General features: G+C 40.7%; 1 protein-coding gene across 3 annotated transcripts in view; it reads left to right on the top strand.

Moving 5' to 3' along the window:
* The first annotated feature begins 873 nt into the window (after positions 1 to 873).
* Positions 874 to 22,516, top strand: part of HIPK2 (homeodomain interacting protein kinase 2) — a 152,038-nt gene continuing 130,395 nt past the window's right edge. The window contains exons 1-2 of one of the 3 annotated variants that reach the window (XM_088141119.1): positions 875 to 1,382; positions 1,896 to 2,656. Coding sequence is in view for 2 of the 3 variants with exons in the window: in XM_088141120.1 (XP_087997246.1) it covers positions 1,364 to 1,382 (19 nt within the window). In the remaining variant the exon portion in view is untranslated. Of the gene's footprint in view, positions 1,383 to 1,895; positions 2,657 to 22,516 lie in introns of all 3 variants that reach the window. The other 2 variants (XM_088141120.1, XM_007419955.4) reach the window with 2 other exon arrangements.

Raw genomic sequence — 22,516 nt, forward strand, 5'->3', positions numbered from 1 at the left:
TGCAAAAGGCAAATAGAAAACAGAGCACTTGTTTTGAAAGGAAGCTTATTTTATTGCAAAATGCATAATACATTGCAAAATAGATCTTGCACTGCTGGGATGTGCAACCCTCTGAAAGCCAAAGACCGCATTTGGCTTTTTCAGTGGCGCACTCCAAAAATTGGTCAGGCCCTGGACAAAATCTGAATTCCACTAACTTTCAGGGAATATGATAATTCCCCACATTCTTAGTTTATGTGGGGAATTATCATATTCACTGAAAGTTAGTGAATGTGCTTCATGAAAAATAACCATCTGGCTGCAACTGTGAGGAGGGAGGAGAGCTGAATTTTCGATGCCCTCAGTAGAGGAGGAATGGTGAGATATTTAAATAAATAAAATGGGAGAGTAGGATTTCTATACACAATGGAAAAAACGACACTTTATTGTTAATTTTTCTAATATGAACAGCATCTTCAGTCTCCCTGGCCTGGCACTATGTACGAGCAACGGGAAGAAGATAGGTCTGAGCCCCAAGACGCATACAGTCTGAACAGCTGGCTGCCAACCAGAGCAGATCTCTCTTGTTCTCTCTGGCCGTCGGGACCCGCAGTTCCTTGTTCTTTCTCCCCGCTCCACTCCACCTCCTCCTTTTTCTGACTGAAATGTATGGTTAAACCAGGTTCCACCTCCTCTCGGCAGCGGGGAGGTGGGTTGTTCGGGGCTTGCCTGCGTGTTTGGGCTTCTCTACCGCCTCCCCTCCCTCCTTCTGGGAAACGGCGATCCATGCCATCGGCGGTTGATTATGTGCAAAGTCCCTGGGCTTTTTTTCCTCCTCCTCGCTCTCGCTCGCTGCTCATCTACTCTCTGCTCGCTCGCTCGCTCGCTCGCTCTCCCCGTCACTCTCTTCCTCTCCTCTCGAACGCAACTTTTGCAGAAATCTCTCCCCCCCCCCAACACACGCACAGACATGTTGAGCTGAGAAGGTCGGGGGATCGCTCCTGTCCCCCCTCCCCGCCCCCAAGCCCCCAAATCTGGGGGACCTCCAGCCACCCCCCCTCCCCCTCCCCACTTGACCCGTTCACTGGGCGACGACCCCCTCCCCTCCCTCCCTCCCTCCGCCCCCCTCCCCATCTTCTATTTTTGCTGCTGCTTCGGCGGCTGGTGCAGCTTCTGGATGGGCTCCTCCGCGCCTTTCCCTCGCCCGCCGCCTTTCTCCAGGAACTGAAGCGAGATGCAGGAGGCTGGTGGCCGCCTCGGCTGTACGGAGAGACACAGGCGCAAGATGGCAGATTTCTATTGAGTTTAAAGGGGCGGCGGGGGGGAGCTGAAGTCCTGCTTCGTTTTTCTTCCGTTGCCATGAATAACAGAATTCCTTGCACCGATGGCTCCCATGTACGAAGGTAAGGGCTGTTCTCGGATCTCGTGCTTTCTCTTCCTGCTTCGACATCTCTCCCGTACCCGGCTTTCCTTGGGGGCGGGGGGGAGGAGAAAAGAGGGGGGAGGCAGCTAGAGAAGGCGAGGAAAGAGAGGGGAGACCCCCTCCCCTCCAACGGCTGCCTTGGATTTCCCTGGAGCGGAGGGAAAAACCGGTTCGAAACGGCACTGAAATTCAGGAGGCGCCGATCGGCTCTTTGTATGCGCGTCCGGGGAGCAAATGCAGATCCGGGGAGCGCGGGAGCTTTTCCGTGGGTTAGTCGCGGTTGCCCTCTCCCCGCTGGAGGAGGTCTTTCGAAGGCAATCCCTCCCGGCCGCTCGTGGAGAAAGTGCGAGCGCCCGGGGTCTCTTCCCCCGAAGCGGCGGATTGCGGGAGTCTCCTTTCGGTGCCGGGTTAGAACAATGAAATTGACAAGGCGGGGGCTTGCGCCGCCGGGGCAGCGGGCGCTCTCTAATGCGGGGCTCGCTCTCGCACACAGATGGGAGCCCCTCTGGAGGCACCCTCCTCTTCCTCCTCCTCCTCCTCCTCCTCCAAAGCCGCGATGCCTGTGAAGGTGCCTGTTTTGTTCAAGCGCTGCTGAAGCCCCGAGATCCCGTAGTTGCAATAAGGGGAGACGTGTCTTACAGGTAACACGCCGGCATCTGAGCTTTTCCGGAGCTGAGTGCGTGTCCAGATGTCAAGAGAGGATTTGGGGGGAAGAAGAAGAAGAAGAAGAAGAAGAAGAAGAAGAAGAAGAAGAAGAAGAAGAAGAAGAAGAAGAAGAAGAAGAAGAAGAAGAAGAAGAAGAAGAAGAAGAAGAAGAAGAAGAGAAACACACGCACGATTTTCTGAGCTTCATCAACGTCCAGTTCTTTCAGTTTTAAGCTAAAGCAAACTGTGCTGGATGGGTGGGACTGAAGTGCTTTGCAGGGAAGAGCGTGAAGTTGATTTTTCGCCTTTTCATTGGAATCTAAACTGGGGAAATGAGGTGTCCCCCCCCCTCCCCGCCCCGCTGTTGCTTCTCGTCCTTCTTTTTCGCCCACCAAGAAGACAGAACAATACCTAAATCCGGCTTCATTTAAAACCACCTTGCGCTTTTCTGTCGCCCCTCCCCCCTTCCCATTTTCTCCTCGTTTTGGCTTGGTTTTGATTACCGAAAATGCGGGAGAGACGTCCCGTTTAATTATTGCTTCAGTTCAAGAATCGTCTCGTCTCATTCTCTTTATCGCAGACACAGAAAGGTTAAGATACAAAACCTGGGTGAGTCTGTCCGCGAGTGTGTGTGAAAGAGAGTTCTTTTTTGCCAGAGGAAGAAGGAGGGCAATAAAACTTAGAGAAGCCCAACGTTAGTTGTACAGACAGGTCCCTTTTTCTTCCTTTCTGAGAACGGGTTTCTTCAGGCCTCTAAAGTTGTGATCTGAAGTCAATTTTCCTAAATGCATGGATTCGTAAATCGCTTTCACCCATTTCTTTAAATCTATTGTCGCTTGGGCAGAAATTATAGACAGAGAAATAACAGAGATCCAGGTATGGATGTATAGTTGCAGATTTCTCCCATTCCAGATGGTGAACCTATCAGATCAAAAGGTAGCTATTAGGAAAAGAAAGAAAATGCAAAGAAATAATAAAAGTCAGGAGAATTCAACAAGGTGAGGTTGGGAGTGGGGGTGGAGAAAAACAAGAGACAAACCTTGTTTTTCTGTTGCTTTAAGAGACAATAAGCAAAGTGTGCTAGTGATGTTATTAAAACTGTGTGAAAGAAAGAAAGAAAGAAAGAAAGAAAGAAAGAAAGAAAGAAAGAAAGAAAGAAAGAAAGAAAGAAAGAAAGAAAGAAAGAAAGAAAGAAAGAAAAAGAAAAAGGGCCACATCTGCAGCGATTAGATCAGCCTGGTGTGCTTAAAAAATAAAAAGGAAAAAGGTTTCTCTTTAAATACCTCCCTAGAGCGCCCTCTGCTGAACACATTGTGTGGTTTCTATTCTTGAAAAGTGACTTGCAAATGAACTAGAACAGTGTTTCTCAACCTTGGCACCTTTAAGACGAGTGGACTTCAACTCCCAGAATTCCCCAGCCAGCATGGGGAATTCTGGGAGTTGAAGTCCACTCGTCTTAAAGGTGCCAAGGTTGAGAAACACTGAACTAGAAGAACTGTAAGGCTATTTTCAATGGACTTTTCCAGAGTGGGGACAGTATTTTCTCCTTCTTGTGGTTAAGGACAATGTAGATCATTTTTACCCTGCCCCTTATCCAACAACATGGGGTGACATCTATGCGTCTTTCTCAAAACAGCCTTGTCAAGTACGAAGGTTTAGACCTGTGTTTTTCAAAGTTGGCAACTTTAAGATGTATGGACTTCAACTCGCAGAATTCCCCAGCCAGCATGCTGGTTGGGGAATTCTGGCAGTTGAAGTCCACGCATCTTAAAGTTGCCAATTTTGAAAAACACAGGTTTAGACTTGGGTAGAATGAGTTTGATGGCTGATAGTGAGCTTTATGGATGAGTAAATGGGATTTGAACCTGTGGTTCCCTTCATGCTTAATCATTCAGCCTTCCCTAATATGGTCTCCTCTGGATATGTTGCCATAATTCTCAGTAGAGAAGACTTGAGCCCCACATGTCTGAAGGGCACCAAGTTGGAGAAAGTTGAGGAAGTTGGTTTATATTTGTGTGCATCCCTTACCCAAACTTTTTATAAGGCTGTGAGGGCTACCATGTGCTTGAGATTGCAGTGAGAACAGAATCAAGGTGAAGCTGGTGGCTTTTCTACCTGCTACTTCCAATACCAGCTTCAGGTTCTGGGTTTGCTGATAAAATGATTGATATACCTGACAGTGATTTTCCCTCTGTGTCCATAGAGCAGTTTTTCTCAATCTTGGGAACTTTAAGAGGTGTGGACTTCAACTCCCAGAATTTCCCAGCCAGCATGGCTGGCTGGGGAATTCTGGGAGTTGAAGTCTGTGCCTCTTAAAGTTCCCAAGATTGAGAAAAACTGCCATAGAATCTCTGGCTATTCCAAGTAAAAATCTTGTTTTAGTTTGGACTTTGCACTGGCAAGAGAAGCTATACTTTCTCCCTCTTCTGTATTTGGTTATACACTGAGCCCATCATGCCTTAGGGCACAGATGGGGGTGGAGCATGGTTAGTGGGTAATTTGCTTGTTGCAAGCACCAAAGAGAGGTTCAGCTTAGTCCGGTGGGCTTCTCTATCCATGTTTTTTTGTGCTGCCTCTTGGAGTGTTCTATTGATGGGTCAAGACCATCTTTTTTGGGAAGACCAGCACTTTTTTAGACTTCACCAGCACTGCAAATTTTAGAAGATGTTATCACTCACTTTTGCCTGCTTTATGACTTTAATTAGATGTTGTTGAAATCCTTTTGAATGGTGCTGTTAGCTTTGCCTCTTTATCTTTTCATTTTGCCTTTTAAACATTTTGAATTTTGCACTGAACTTAAAGGCTTAAGCTGTACTGGCAGAAGATCAGACAGATCCATGGAGATTAGCCTAGCAATGGCTACTAATCGTAATGGCTAGATATAACTTCAGTTTCAGCTTTGAGTTCTCCAAATTCTGGTTGTGAGAAATGGAAGTTGGTAGTACTAGGGCATCCATGTACTGCTTGGGGACTTCTGCATATGCATCAAAAGTGGCACAGAATTTCTTATATTATAAATACATACATTGGAATTGGTAGGAAGCCCTTCACCTCACACAGCAAAATGTTGTAGGGTGACTTTGCTCGGTGACCACAGTCTAGTATATATTATGCCCAGAACAAAACATGTGTGTTTATAATTTGCATGCATTCATATGGGCATTGGGCACTACAAATATAACACTACTAGAAGAATGTTTCCTTTCCATCTCACCCAATACATGGATTGGTATAACAGTTGCCCATCATTCAGGGTTGGATCTCACATGCTTATATATTGCTGCATTAATTTCCTTCCCCTCGGAAAGTTTAAGGAAGCCCTATCATATAAATGGGTAATCCAGTGCTGTGGGAAACTCTCTATTTAAGGTCATATGAAGAACTGGTAAACTTGTGTCTCTGTGGCAGTCCATTCACACATGCATTTCCTTACTTGATTTTGCAGGCACCAAGCAAGGGATATAGAAACCAGCCCCAACTGTATAGTGACCTGGGATTAAGGAAGAAAGCAAAGCCCACATATGAGTGAATCAGCTTTAATGAATTCCCTGATTTCAGGGGTTTTAAGCTGGGGATGCTCCAGAATCTCCAGCAGGGGGAGTTCATTCATTCTCTAGATCATTTTAAGTGGAGAGGCCAAGAACTGAGAGGGCATCTCAATGCAAAGCATGTCACTTTCCATTGAATTTTGACCCTTCGGCACAACCTTCACTGGATTTGGGCCCATGCATCTTAGTCCGAAACTATCAGTTCCTTGTTGTTCTATTTCTGAATGGCTTTCTTTTCCCACAATGCTTACCATTTGTCTATACTCTTGAAAAGAGTCTGCCAACTGTGTTGAATGATGCCATTCTTTATATACCCAATCCAGAAAAAAGCCTCTGGCCTGGATTGGCCTGGATTGTGTCTTCTGTGGGATAGATTTTAAACTTAAAGTTAGGACCTGAAAATCTACAGAGATTAAGCCAGTAATGCACCTGGCTGCTTTGTGTCCCCATAGGAAACAGACAAATAAACAAAAACCAAGTTGATGTAAGAATGTAAGAAGAGCAGTTGTAGATCAAATTAAGTGTGTATCTAATTCAGCAGCTGGTCTCCACCAGATGCCCGTGAGAAGTTCCCAAGCAGTACATGGATGCCTTAGTACTACCAACTTCCATTTCTCACAGCCGGAATTTGGAGAATTCAAATCTGAACATGAAGTTATATCTAGCCATTGTGATTAGTAGCCATTGCCGGGCTAATCTCCATGGATCTGTCTAATCTTCTGCTAAAAAAGATGGCCATCAGTGCTTCTTGTAGATGCAAATGTATTTGTCATGTGAAGAAGCACATCCACATGATTCTTAAGTATCCCCTCTGGGAATATGAATCTCATTTAAATAAGACAAATACTAGCAAGTTCATGTTTGTTCCTTAGATTTAGGACAGTTCCATGCTGGGAACTGGGAACTGGCAAATACTGTCCAGGGATCTATGGTGAATCTTGCTTGGCTTTGCAATGTATCTGCTTCCAAAAACACGCACATTCACATGTAAGATTTTTCAATATCTATAGAAATATATATGCCTAGCAAATGAAATATGTGAAAATGCCCTTGGGTACAATAGCAGATAAAGTTGTCTGGAAGCTTTCAGCAGGATCTGCCCTTCATCTGGTGACCCAGTTGGCATCCTTAGGTACACACACATCCCCAGACAACAATAGAGGAGTCCTGTTAAAGACATGTTAGAGTATTTCCAGCAGTACTCCTCCTCCAGCTTTTTTTCCACCCAACAAAGTCCAATGAGGGTAGATTAGGCTGGGTGACAATGATTGCTCCAAAGTCATCCATGAACTTCCCTGGCTCTGAGTGGACCTACACCTGGATCTACACCAGACTGACTCTCTGTTCTTACGTTTGTAATTGTGTTCACTTGAAAACAAATGAACCATTTGTTCAATTCAAGTTCAGTTGATGACTGTTAGAGAAAATTATCTGTATTATGAGTAAGTATTTGTAGAAAAAATTGACTGATTAATTTTTGTATTGGCTTGACAGATAGGGAGGAAAAAGTGTGGAAATGTAGAATGGTGTTGAGTGGTTGAGCAGGAGGCGAGAAGGAACTGTAATCACCAGATAGGTCCATAATACAAAATAATAATCATTATAGCAATTTTTAAACATCACATTTGCCTACCGCTTTTGGTTAATATGTTTGCAGCAAGGACTGAAGAAGTCTAGAAATGACCTGGAGACATCACTGGAATGGGAAGAGCCAAGAATCATCTTAAATCCCCCAAATCAGGAAAATTTAAATGAAACCAGTGTATTAAATCAGCAGCTGTTCACCTTTTCTTTATGTGGTCTGCTGTGGGGGATGAATGGGCCAACTGGGTTATGCAAACATAGCCAAGAACTCTAAAATCATGTGTGAGAGAAATATGTATACATAACATGTGCCAGTTGCTAAGCTAGACAGGATAGCACACTCAGAAACACTGGGAACCATATTAAGTGATGGAAGTAATAAAAGCTGTAGCTTAATGGCAGGTAGGTGATATACTTTGCATGTAAAAGGTCTTGGTTCAATCCCTCATACCACCATGTAATGCGAGGAAGGACTTTGGTCTGAAATCCCGGAGAGCTGTTTGTCAATAAGTGTAGAGCAGTGTTTCTCAACCTTGGCAGTTTGAAGATGTGTGGCCTTCAGCTCCCAGAATTCCCCAGCCAGCTATGCTAAGGTTGAGAAACACCGGTGTAGAGTGAGAATGGTGTCCTCCAGATATTTTGGATTTCAACTCCTCTGGCAAGCAGCTGTGGGAATTGTGATCCAAAACATCTGCTGGGAACAGTTTGCCTACTTTTGGTGTACACCAATGTTTCTCAGCCTTAGCAACTTTAAGATATGTGGACTTCAATTTCCAGAATTCCCTAGCCAGCATGGGGAATTTTGGGAGTTGAAGTCCAGCTATCTTAAAGTTGCCAAGGTTGAGAAACACTGGTGTAGACAATAGTCTGTCTTAACATAAGGCAGATTCTGTGTTCCTTATGTGTGATTTGAGGTTAAAAGTGGAAAGACCCACTAAGTAACATGAATGAGCAGAACCCCCTTCCCCCAACTGGACAAATTATACTTCTGTCCCCCAAACCTGGAGCCAACTCTACATATGGCTCTCTAAAGGTGGATCATTATGAACAGAATCTAAAATCATCCAACGGCATTTCTGGTTCAGCTAAGAACAAAACAATTTGAAAATTATCCAGATTCTTATTTTAAACAATCCTCTTTGTCAAGGTTATTGAGACCAATGTGAAGTATATCAGATTTTAATCCATTTCACCCTGAAAGAAGCTGGTAGACTGGGTTTTCATTGTAACTAAGAAAATATATTTCATTCTCCTTCTCTGTATTTTCCAAATCAACCTATTTTTCAATATTGGGGTAGGAAGAGCCCAGGTGGATTTTCTCATCATAATATGATGCTCCGATTGCAACAAATGCTTTGTTTCTTGCTTTGCTGTCATGAGCAAGTGTTTTTCCATTGCACACTTTCAGTTCTGGCTTCCCCAAGTATCAACTATTGCTTGGCCTCTGATGCATTGAATCAATAATGATTCTCCTTAGCTGTGGGGAACAGAACTTCTGTAAGGCCAGTATCACTGCTGCAAGATGTTGATGCTGTTAATTGGACATCTTAATAATGCCATGATTAATAAAAGTGGGTGGTCCCTGGGAAAAGCCACGTTTTTCTCCACTGTGTTACGCTTGTGCATAAGAAGGGTTTGAGTCACCGTTGTTTTATGGTCCCTTCCCACCAATCTGACTGTGCAGAAAGGCCTTCAAGTGCCAGGGACAGCTTCATTTATCATAAACAGTATGATGCACTTATAATAAACAGATACGCAGTGCAAATGGTTCAGGGAATTGCTGAGGCCCAGTGGCTGAAGGCATGATCGGTGATCTAAGAAACATTCCCAGGATTTGAGGGTCCCATAGGCAAGAAAGCTCAGAAGCCTCTTGTATCTCGACAGAGCTGGAATATAGAGGGTACCTAAGAAACTGCCTTTTACCAGGTAAGAGTCTTAATTTGTTTAGCTGATTGACTACAGCTCTCTCAGGTCTCAGAAAGCAATCTTTCCTGTCCCATGAGCATAGGAAACAACCAAGTAAAAAAGCTCTATGCATGTATTCACCTGCATGCCAAGGTAGGAAGTGGAAGACCTGCTGTCTTTTGTAAGCAAAGCAAGACAAACAAGCAATCTGTTCATTAGGAAGAGCAAGACCTTGTAGGGTAGCTAGCATTCACAATTAATTTTAAATGGAGTCAGACATATTGCCAGAGGTAAAGCAACTGTTCATTATGCGGTTCAAGCAACAGGCAAGACATCTAGGAATCTTGGATCTTTTCTGTAAAAGTCCTTATGACCACTAGATGGGAGCAGAGATATTTCCAAATCCCTTTGCTGCTATTCAGTGGTCATATGGATTCTTTGTAGTCCAGACCTGGTAACTGCACAAGGTCCAAAGACAGGAATTCAGCTTTAATCTGAAACCAAAAGCCAAAATGGGTTATACACAAGTACATTACTTAATTTGCTTAGCTAATATAGTCTATTCCTGATTGACTACAGCTCTCTCAGGTCTCAGAAAGCAATCTTTCCCGTCCCATGAGCATAGGAAACAACCAAGTAAAAAAGCTCTATGCAAAAAAATTACTCCAGCACTGGATGCTAGGAACTGAAGGCTCATAAAACCAAACCCCTGGAAACATATCCAGGTTCCAGCTGTGGGCTGTTAGACTGTTCTAATTATAGATGGAATCCCTCCTCATGAATAGGACCTACTTCTAGTAATTCTTTACTCACAAGAAGGCCAATTTCTCAGATGTCCTCTGTGCCTTTGGGCCTGAACTATCTTCATGTCAGGATTTTAAAGCATCATGAAAATAAAAATCTGAGGCTATCTGCTTAGAGGTTATTATGGAAGTGTTTGTGTTTATGTCAATGTCAATAAAGATTTGCAACCTTGTTTTCTGATGAAGATATTGTTATTCCTGCACTCAGTTTCCTATGTGCGCAATCTTATATGTTTGATGGAAAACTTTACAAGGAGGCAATCATTGCCTAAATACATTTAGTGCTCTGTTTCTTGGCCAGTTGTCACTTGATTGTGAGATGGACAGCTATATAAATATGATGAATGAATAAATAAACAAGTTGGGGTAGAGTCAGACTAGGTGTATATTTAGTTCAATATTATCCATACAAATATGGTTCACACATTGCATCCGCTATGATATTGGATTTGTTAGCTTTGACTCAGTATGTAATTCAGACCCAGCTCACTGCATGTTGGTTTATTGATCTATGGTGCAACGAACCCTACACTATGTATGAACCTAGACACTGGCTGAAATTATGTCAGAGCCTTGCTAGGCCAAAGCCATGATGGGCACAGAGGTAATCTATGAGCTAACTGGGGATACAGAAGTTTGTGACTTGGAATTTAAGACGAGTCAATGGTAAAGAGCATGAATTAAGAAATGAAATGAATAGGTGTGAATGATGATAGTCTGATCTTGTAGAGTTGATAAATACATGCAGAGAATTGAAGGTGTACATTTATGAATAAAAGAATTGAAGTGTAGGTCAGAAAATATTGGTGTTATCTGTTGTGGATGTCTGTAAAAGTAGAAATCCATAGGTTTGTGATAATTGCACTTCAGTGAATGACAGTGAATGAAGGAACCAGTGATGCAGTTTAAGAGGAAATATACAACATTCAAGATGAATGTGATTTTGGGGAAAAATTATTCTCCAGGGTAACATGAATGGATGGATGGGAACAAGACAAGAATGTTTAGGCATTTAGAATAAATGAATAAAAAGGGTGACTGGTGAATATCTGTTTCAAATATTTTGTTTAAGTGTAGGTCTATTCATATGTGAGTATGGCAAAGGAATGAATATAAATCTAAAGTATGATTGATTTGATTTTTTATGGTGAAAGATTAAAATAATTAGTAAAGGATACTTTTACTAATGAGAGGTTTTGAATATGGGAAGACCATTTTTTGGCAGTTTCAAGAGGGAATCTTGAGAACAAAATTGATATAAAAAAAGAAATGAAAGAAATTAGAATGAAAATAGAGGAGAGAAAATACACACCCTGTATGAAACCATATTAGAAGATAGATTAATTTCTCAACAGAAAAAAATGGAAAGTAGATATAAGGAAAGAGGATGTGGAAGCTGCTTGGAACAGAATAAAAAAAATATGTTAAAGACTACCACATTAGCAGAGCGATGGTAATGGGAAGTATGAAAAGGAATGGCCAGTGGAAGGATGAAGTGAAAGAGGCTGTGGATGAGAAAAAGGCATATAAAGGAATAATTACTATAAAAAATGAGGATGAGAGAAAAGTAACAATAATATACTTAAAGAGAAAATTATAGCTGCAAAGAATGTAGTCAAAGAGTGCAAGGAGCAGATAAGATTAAAATACAGAAAATGCAGAGTCATTTTGATGGAAATAAACATCTGTTTTGGAAGTGGATGAAAAGGGCTAAACAAGGAACCATCAGCAGATTTATCAGGAAAAACAATGAACAGATTTGGGATGAAACTGAAGGGAGGGGATGCCAGAAGGAGATGAGAATGAAGATGATAGTGACATGTCAGGTAGTTGAACTGAAATGAATGTTACAAATATTAGGATCCCAATAAAAATAAATGAAAGACATCATAAATGCTATGAGATAAATAGTGTGGTGTAGTGGTTAAAGTGTTGACCAGGAGTGTACCTTCAGCTATGAAAGCTCATCAAGTTGTTGTTGTTCAGTCGTTAAGTCGTGTCCGACTCTTCGTGACCCCATGAACCATATTGCGCCAGGCCTTCCTGTCCTTCACTGCCTCCCTGAGTTTGCTCAGTTTCATGCTCATTGCTTCAGTGATGCTATCTAACCATCTCATCCTCTGCCGTCCTCTTCTCCTTTTGCCTTCAATCTTTCCCAGCATCAGGGTCTTCTCCAAAGAGATCTCTCTTCGCATTAGGTGACCAAAGTATCTGAGCTTGAGCTTCATTATCGATCCTTCCAATGAGCAATCAGGGTTGATTTCCTTTAAGATTGACTGGTTTGACCTCCTAGCAGTCCAGGGGACTCTCAAGAGTCTTCTCCAGCACCACGGTTCAAAGGCATCAATTCTTCGGCGCTCAGCCTTCTTTATGGTCCAGCTCTCACAGCCATACATTACTACTGGAAAAACCATAGCTGTGACTATGCGGATCTTTGTCGGCAAGGTGACGTCTCTGCTTTTTAATATGCTATCTAGGTTTGCCATAGCTTTTCTCCCAAGGAGCAAGCGTCTTTTAATTTCATAGCTGCAGTCTCCGTCTGCGGTGATCTTGGAGCCCAAATAAATGAAGTCTGTTACTGCTTCCATTTCTACCCCTTCTATTTGCCAGGAACTGATGGGTTCAGATGCCATGATCTTAGTTTTTTTAATGTTGAGTTTCAAGCCAGCTTTTGCACTCTCCTCTTTCACCCTTATCAAGAGGCTCTTTAGTTCTCTTAGTTCTTTAGTTTAGTCCAAAACTGTACAAGAGGAGACAAAATGCAGTGTGCAGTATGGATTGATGTTGGGCAGTGGGTGTGCAAACCCAACTTTTTTGCCTTTTAGGAGGGAATTGAGTAGAGTTGTGAAAAAAATGAAATGTTATTGTACCATCTGTTGATTTAGAGAAAGTATATGCTAAAATGAATAGGGTTGGAATATGGAATGTTTTGTTAAAATATCAGGAAGAGTCTGAGAGTACCTTTTCCAAGTAATAAATGTTAAAAGGCATTAACTTTTAACAGTCTAGAGTGGCTAGACTGATGTAGGATTTAAATTGGGGGGGGGGGAACTGAGGGGGGAAAGAGAAGGGAAGATATGGTAATTAAGCAGATGCAAGTTACATGTGAGACAGGTTACAAGTATCTTATTAGTTAACAACTGTTAAAAACTCATTGTATTCATTGAGACCTTCTAAGGTTGCCTGAAACCTTTTGATGTAGGTGAGTTCAGCAATTTCTCACTTAATGGTGCTTTTAAAGTCCTGCTTTTCCAAAACAGTCACTTTGAGGCCTGCCATTGAGTGTCCTGGAAGTGCCTGAGAAAGTACAGGGTCATTGTCTAGTAATGGCTGTCATTTATTAATGTTGTTGAGTGGTTTGAGCTGTGAGCTATAGGTGACAACAGTGGTGTTCTGGTGTGTCTTTTAATAGATCACTGGGAACTGATCTGGCTCTGTTGATTTGTCCATTAATCTCATTGGGGGGGTAGTTCATTCTCCTGAATGTTTGGTTTAATTCCATCAGTTGAGCATATCTGCCAAGTGAGTCAGAACCAATGCAGTTGTTGCATAGAGCTTGGTATAGGTCAGTGTTGTCCAAACGTGGCCACTTTAAGATGAGTGGACTTCAACTCCCAGAATTCCCCAGCCAGTTCTGAGCAGAAGTTGGAAGCATAAAGATATGTATGGCAATAAGTAGATTTCCTGTATAACGGGTGTTTATGCATCTATTGTGTGCTTTTATGGTGACATCAAGGAGGTGGACATGTTCTGTAATAGGTCTAGGCTGAGATTGATGAAGGGGTGGAAGTTGTTGAAGTAGTAATAGAATTTGATAAGAGATTCATTTCCTTGGGTCCAGATGATGAAAATGTCATCAGTGAATCTCAAGTAAAGGATGACTTTCAAGGGGTAAGAATTCAGATAGTGTTGCTCTAAGTCTACCATGAAGATGTTGGCATATTGAGGAGCTGTGTGTGTGCCCATGGCTGTGCTACTGAGTTGCAGGTACATATTATCACCAAAGGCCACTCAATCTGGTGGCAAGGCATGCTGTTTTGGCATCAGTGATGATGTTCTTGATGGCTTTAGGTCCAGGTTTGTGGGGAATGTTGGTATACAGAGCCTCAATATCCATGGTGTTGTTAGGGATATTTGCCTATACAGTTGTTTTCTTAGGAAGTCTGTGGTGTCTCTTCTGTAGCTGGGAGTGCTGTTAGCATAATATCTGAGCACAGAGTCCATGAAACTTGATATTCTGGTTGTGATTGTTCCAATGCTTGAGACAATGGGATGGTCTGGGTTGCCTGGTTTATGTATTTTGGGAAATAGTTAGAAAATGCCATGTTTCCATGTAGATATGGTCTTGTACATCTTTAGGAAATTATTTCACATATTCCGTAGTTCTTTCTGATACGTTATTGTGGGATATAAGGAGAGAAGTTGGTAGAATGTGGTGTTAGAGACTTGCTTCTCAACTTCCTTGACATAATCCATCTTATTCATGATGACAACTGCCCCTCCTTTGTCGGCTTGTTTGATTATGTTCTTGTTAGTATTTTGCATGACTGTGGAGTTAAAGGTTGGTTGCTGAATGCAGTTAAAGCAACATACGGTAGAAGTAAATTATGTGTGAGAATACATGGAATATTTAGCAAATTGTTCAGCACCAAGCAGTGAGTAAGGCAAGGTTGTCTGATGTGTCTTTGACTGTTTAAGGTATTTATGAATGAATGTATAAGGAATGCATGTGATGACAGTAGAAGTATGTTGAATGGAGATCCATAAATGTACCCTCTTCTTAGATGATTGGATGTTGTTGGCTGAGAAACAGAACGATTTGCAGTAAATGTTAGACGGATTATATGATACAACAGGAAGTTAATATATGGGAAGTATGTGGTATCTTGTGAGAGATATATTTTGAAAGAAGCAAAAATGGCTTTGTGAAACAGCACACTTCTCTCCATTTTGTTATATGCAAGTGAGAGTCAGGTATGTCAGGAGGAACCTAAAAGTGAGTTGAATGCAGAAGGAATGAGGTACTTAAAGAAATGTATGTGATAAATTAAGAATAGATAGGGTTAAAAATGAATGGATGCTGAGCAAATGTGGACTGAATATAGAAGAGGCTGACCAGTATGAAAGACGTTTGCTAAGATAAGTTGTTCATATACCAAGTGTATATGAAAATCAAATTGCAAAATAAACATATGAAAGAAGATTAAACCTATCAAGAGGAAGACCAAGAAAATTGTCATTGCATGAGGCTGAGTTCTTGAAAAAAGAGTGAGTTCTGAAGTTTAAAGAACAAAAGGCAATGTATGAAGTGGTATGTTGACATGGAGGATGCAAGGATGGTTTCCAAGCATGGAATGGTATAAAGGAGTCTAGTGAGAGGTATTGGCAACTAGTTTCAGCTGTGTTTCCTTTTCTTAATCTTTAATTCCTTAAGCTTACTATCTGTTACTCTTTTTTCTGTGCTCTGCAAAATGTTTCTTGTCCTGAAAAGAACTAGCATAGTGGGTATGTATATATGTTTAACCATGGGGCTCTCAAGATGAGATGAAGCCCCTTTAGTGAAAGAGAATTCAGTATACTAAATTAAATTATATTTTTTGCCCATTCTGAGGATGGTTGAATTGCATATGGAAACAGGTGGCTATACTTTCAGTTGTTCAGAGTACAAGTTCTTTATTGGAGTATTTTGGGAAAAGAGAATATTACCAACTGGATTTTTTCTCACATGCAAACCACTGAGGATCACTCTGCTTCAGTGACTGTGCAGGTAGTCCTTGCTTAACGATGGTAATTGGGACCAGCAACTCCATCAGTAAGCAACGTGGTCATAAAGTGCGATGTCACGTGACCACACTGACTTACAATGGCAGTTGTGACAGTTCCGGTTGCCATGCACGGTCATTAGGTGTGATGTCATATGATCACTATTTGCAACCTCCTGCTGGCTTCCCCATTGACTTTGCTTGTTGGAAGCCAGCAGTAAAGGTTGCAAATGGCAATCATGTGATCATGGGACACTGCAACCATCATAATTGCGAGCTGGTTGCCAAGTGCCTGAATTGTGATCATTATGACTGCGGGGATGCTGCAATGGTTACAGCTATAAGGAACAGTCGTAAGTCCCCTCATTTGGTGCTGTCATAACTTTGAACAGTCGCTGAACGAGTGGTTGTTAAACAAGGACTACTTATATTAATACATGGGAATTAGTATGCCACTATTGTGACTGCTGGCTGCAAAACTCTAGCCCACCACTAGAGGGGAGCAGTGGGATACATAAAATGCTAACCGCCATCTAGTAGCTGGCTGGATTTCTGCAGCCTAGATGGAGTAGTTCCCACCTTCCGATATCAGTCATAAATTCACTAGGTGGTTTTAGCTTGTGATACATAGAAGGACACCGACATACAGTACATCTGGGATTATACGTTCTACAGCTCTCTTCACATCAGTTCTGTAAGAATAGCTATGTAAAGCCTTTACAAACACAATGAAATATACACAGAATAACTTATAATCATTTGTGTCTCTGTTGTGAATTATAACATTATTATTATAGTTTTATATCACCTAGCCTTCAGTTTGCATAAATCAGTTCTCTTTGTAGAAAAGGATGTTAATATTGATATAGTGCTACAGGGTAGCTGGCACTTACTTACACATTACCCCACAATCAAATGCGAAGCACCAAAAATACAATGTAAGGAGATACCAACCAGTACATTTGCACAGATCTAAATTTAGAAATATCAGTATAATTTAAAAATAAATATGATCAATCTCACCATTGTGGAGAAGAGAGCACAAGGGTCTACACACAGTGATAACCTAAAATGCAATTTGTTTAGCTTGGCATAGCATGTTGTGCAAACCATTCTGGTTTGTAAGCTGACACTTACAGCTTAGCACAATATATGAGCCCACCCAGATATGGGTTTGTCAAGTAAACCATGGGTAAACAAATTATGGCTTATATGAAACTCAGCCAGGGAAATGCTTGTGATGCTCAGTGGCTGTGGATCTTTATTCTCAATAGGTAGATCTGAGCAGGACAGGTCTTCATGTATAAGAGGCCCTCAAATTTATGCCCTGATTCAGATCAGTATTTTTGGTAAAACACTTTTATTTTTTATGTTCTACATTGTTTTTGCCAGAGAATGGGAAGTTACAAAACAAGATGCAGCAAAAACAAATCAGAAAGATAAACAGAAGCTAACAGGACACAGTGTGTTTTTTAGTTGTCTTATTCTTAATCAAGGGCTGGAAATTTACTGGCATGATGCAACAACAGTGGGGCAAAATTCAATAGGCTTCTGTTAGATGATCACAATGGCCCTTTAAAAATCAGTAAGCCAGTTTTCAGCAAGCTACATCAATCAGAACAAAATGACCCCATGAGGATAAAGTAAGGATGGAGAACTTCACTTGCTTACTACAGTCAAGATTTTTATATAAAATAATATTTTCATCTGTTTTGGAAACTATTGGCATAAAAAAGGGAAGAGGGAATTGTCTTTCCAAAAGAGAAAAAATGCAGTTCACAGCTTGAAGGAAAAGAGCCTTGTTCATCCTTTTTCAAGACGGCTGTGCTGTCTGTTTTTGTATTTACGCATCCTCTGTGACTACTCTAACCATAATTCGTTCTCATTAGTCTCTTCTGATACACTTTCCCCTATTGCTCAGAGTTAGAGCTTAATGCAGAAAGAAAAATTGGTTCCATACTTCACATTAAACCATGGTTTGTTTAATCATGGCTTGTTGAATAAACCATGAATAGTTAGGTTTATATGGTTGACTAATCCAGAATTTAAAAACCGACATGATGGTTTCAGGTTTTTAAAATATGAAGATTAGGGCTACAACCAGTGTAAACAGTAACCCTAAATAATTTTTTATATCTGCCCCCATGTGATAGCCCCCAATGAATTGCAAGCAAAGATTACTTCTCAATTACAGCGCATTATGTTCCCCCCTTTTCTTTTGCATAAGCAGATTATGCTTTGATGAAGAATACATTTTCCACTAGGTACACTCAGCAGCTGTTTTTGTGCCTATTTAGCAATTTTTATGGAAGATTTTCTCTGAAACCTTAATGAAAATTCAAAGAAAAATGTTGTTCCAGAAAGATAACAATCTTAGGCACAGAAAGAGAAATTGGATGAGGAAGATCTATCAGCACAGCTAAGCGTCCTCTGTATGTCTGTGTTCTGCTTAAATCCATTGGAGAAAGAGATTTCAGATAGTCCTAAATTGTCTTAAAGGTTTCAGGTTATTTTTTGGTCAGTGGATGAATATCGGCTGATCTTTGTTTAGCGACTCCTCCAGCCATAGCTTAGATTCCACAGTCCTTTTGTCCTTGTAGATTTTTCAAGGCATATTCATATGCTTTTTGCTTATTAGGGACAAATCATTGCAATGTATTTTAATTTTGGCATCCGTTCTTGGCTCCCCAGCCCCCATTTTTGTTTGCTTTGCTTACTGTTTCTCCTTGACAACTTTTATATTGATTAGCTGCATATTTTTAGCAACAGTAAGCAGCCGTTAGGCATGTGGGCGGCTTGTGGAATTAATATATGTAATTTTTGTAAATTGTGTGTGGTGTTTGACATCGATGGAATGAGGAACAAAAAAAGTTCCCACATTCAGTAAGGCACATAGCAAGCATAGTTTTTAGTGCTTCTTGGGGATGTAAACCCTGAAATGAATGAGATGGGAGCTGTGGATTCCTAGGCACCAAATATATGTATGTAGTTAAAATCAAGGTCACTTTCAGGGAAGATCTCTAATGTGGAGAAGATCAGATTGGAAACTGAAAGAACTATACCAATAGAAGAGAACTGTTTTCATGTTTGGCCATAGTTAAATGACTTACTCAACTCAAGATTTCCATTTTAAATATAGGTGTGATAGTCTATTTAATTAGACAAGGCACAAGCAGTGTTTTATTAGCCAGGAGTGTTCAATGTGGCACAGTTAAAAATGGATAGGGCCATATCATGCCCATGAGCAGGGGTGAAATTTTCTAGGGTTTGGGGAGGTTATTAAACTACATTAAGTTTATGCAACAATGTGTGTGTATTTCTTGCCTCAAAATGCAATAAACCATGCCCTCAATTTCAGCAGCATGATCAAAAAAGGCTGGGGTGGGCAGAAGGCAGTCCTGGGGCCACCATAGGGGTACCCTCCAGATATATAGGCTTCAATTCCCAGAATTCTCAGCAGTGGCTTTGCTGCTGAGAAATTCTGGGAGTTGAAGTCCATGCATCTAAAGCAGTGTTGTCCAAACTTGGCCACTTTAAGATGAGTGGACTTCAACTCCCAGAATTCCCCAGCCAGCATGGCTGGCTGGGGAATTCTGGGAGTTGAAGTCCACTCATCTTAAAGTGGCCAAGTTTGGACAACACTGATCTAAAGAGTGCCTGGGATGGGGAAGACCAGACTATAAATTGCCTCAAATGTTCTACCATAATTCAGTTACTCTAAATAGGGTTTCAGTCTTAACAAAAAAACGTTGTCTTCTAATGATAGAACTCCTTCCCTGAGGAGATACAATTGTCTTCAACTTTACAAATGTTTAACCCCCCTTTTTTATTTTAGAGATCATTTTCTGGAATTAGTGGGGGGTTTGTGCGGATTTACAGTTACAGAGTTATTTAAAGCCTTATTCAAAGTAAGCTATTTCTATTCATTTCGTAGTTTTTAACACTAGTCCCATTTTAGTTTCATTATTTTATATTTTATTTTTTGCACATTTTGTGATTTATACCTCCCCCAAGACAAGGATTAAGATTTAAAACTATAATCAGGAGGATGGTCATTTAATTTAGAGAAAGAAAAGAACAGAACCTGAGTAGTTAGAATTTTGGGGGTGGGGTGGGATGGGAGTACAGTATATTATGAGAGAAGGGGGGGGGAAGAATAACTGAATGCTTTCAGACTTACCCACTGTAATCCTGTCCTGATTTCCAAGTAATTTAAAGGTTGAGTCTACAGTTTTATGCCTAGGACATTAAAGGGTTATGTGACTATGGACTGTGTGAAGACCCAGCACCTTTGAGAAGTCCAGACTGTGGAAAAAGTGTAAAGAAAGAGAAGAGGATGGCCAGCAGCAAAGTGGATTGACTTGATTACAGCAGGGATGGACCTTGTTAGGAGACCTGAAGGGCTAGAATGGAGACAATTTTTCTGGAGAATGTCCATCTGTGTGGTTGTTAAGAATTGACACTGACTTGATATCAAATGATCTCTCAGTCAATTAAATGTATGGAATATGGTGTGATGTTTGAATAAACATATATAGGATTATTCTAGCTAGTGGTCAATGTGGTAATTATGCAGACACTTATTTGGAAAGAAGATCCTCTTAGCTTAATAGAAATTGAGTGTGATCCTACCATTAGGCAGAATGAACACACTGCCAGAAGATGTAGATGCCATAACTATAGATGGGAGAAGTTGGGGAAGGGCAGTGAGAGATACATGCATATTCTTTGTAACATGCTATGCATCTCCAGGCTAGCCTACTCCCCTAGTGAAGATGAGTGAAGGAAAGGAGAGGACTCTACTCTTGAAGCAAGATTCAACAGCCACTTTGGCTGTTGTCTGGACTTGGGACCAGAAGGGCGAAGTGTAGCACACTGCTTGTCCTTAGCTTCAGGGAGCAAACGTTTGAGGACAGCTCTGATGGGAGTTACTTGTCAACAGATATCTCACTTATCTTCTGAATATGTGGAAGATACTGACTCACTACATCTGTGCTGTTGCTTCCTCCATTATATTTTCATAATAAAACACACAGCTGGGAATCCATCTTTATTAGCACAATGAGGACATCTTCTGGAATTTGACAGTAGACATTTTCTGCAGTCACTTCTTTTAGCTTCATGGCTCAAATGTTGTGCATCGGCTTCTTGATCTTACTTGGCCTACCATCATGATGAATGAGCGTCTGACACAGATACAGATATTTTATTTTTATTGCCTCCGTTTTAATCTAGCTTCTTCCTACATGAACATTTGTCTATATACACATTGGACAACAACCCATCACCCAATTAAAATTGTATTAATCCATAAAGCAACTGGCAGCAAAAATGTCATGCTCCAAACATCAATATTACACCATAAACCAACCAGAGAACTAAATGCAGTGGAAAGAAGCACCAGTAATTAATCTGTAAGGTCTGAAAATCCAGAATACTGTAATTGTAGATCAATTTTTATGCAGGCAAGGTAGAAATATATATTTTTCCTGGAAAAAAAATTATCTATTGATACTACTTTCGAAAGAATCTCTTCTTATCCTTTGAAAAATATAATACTGTATTATTATTATTATTATTATTATTTTATTATTAGTTTGATTTTGATTCTGACTGAATCCGAATATTTTATTAACTATCAAAATGAGCAGAAAGAAGAATAAGGAAGTTGGAAAAAAAATAGAATTCATAGGAAAGGGGAGGGGAGAAGAAAGTATTGTGCAACAGATAATTCTAAGAGGACTTGATTGGATATTAAAGTAGTAAAATACATTGATATACTGATCAAAAGATACCCATAGAGATTTATTACAATGATTATTGGAACATTGCATGTGCTTAAGTTTGAGTAAATACCTGGTGGTTCAGAAAGAATGTTTGGCAAGTGTGATCTTAGGCCTTCCTTACATTTATTAATACTTGGAGGAAGTCACAGAGGTGTCTGTGGGGTGGAGGGGGTCAAGAAAGTCATGTCAGCAACTGTGATCCCCATCTAGACCTTTTTGACCTTCCTCTTGCGGATGACCCTATACCCTTAGTTACATCGATGTTTGGACTGAGGTTGTTTTCCAGTCAGGATTGTAGATATTCATTCCATTTTCCATGAAGAACCTAGTGTATGATTGGTATTAAATAAATGTTTAGTAGCAGTATTAAACTGAGCAGCACCTTTGAGCATATTTATCTTCATTGTTGATAACTTTTTAGGAATGCCTTGTGTATCCTGGCTAAGAAATGTATTATATTTTGTCATAAAGGCTCTAGAGTTGGCACTAAAAGTTTCAGAGAAAGCTGAAATTAGAGCTGGATCTTGCGGATTCTCATTTCTTGCAACAGAATCTAAGGATACTAGTAGTCCTCCCAAAGTCTTCTGTTCCTCTTAGTGAATCTACAGTACTTGAGAGTCATGCTTACATGAAGGCAGGCAAGGCATTTTCTAAAGACCTTTCACCTGTGTTGAAAGCCTTGCACTGGATGTCAACTGGTTGGGGTGAACTTAAAGTACAGATTTTTAACTTGGAAAGCCATTAATGGTTTAGAATCTGATAAGCTGAATAGCCTCTCAAAACGATCTGTTTGCAAAGTTTAGCAGGGGTAGTCTGTTTGACAGCCACTCTAACAGGGTCTTCTGCATTACTCTTGGACAACCCAATGTGAGCCTGTTAGGAATAGAATCAAGGCATTCCTCATTAACCAGATGTTTTCAGTTTTATTTTTTTTAAAGATTTTAACTGTTTATGTTTTATTTAGTGTATTGTTTGTGACAAGTTCTATCTGGGCAGAAAAGTGGGATATAATTGAAGTAGTAGTAGTAGTAGCGATGATGATGATGATGATGATGATGATGATGATGATGATCATCATCAT

The sequence above is a fragment of the Python bivittatus genome, unplaced genomic scaffold, assembly GCF_059951505.1.
Source record: "Python bivittatus isolate LINGU-HERP-01145 unplaced genomic scaffold, Pbiv_v1 ctg000330_np1212, whole genome shotgun sequence".
NCBI lineage: Eukaryota > Metazoa > Chordata > Lepidosauria > Squamata > Pythonidae > Python > Python bivittatus.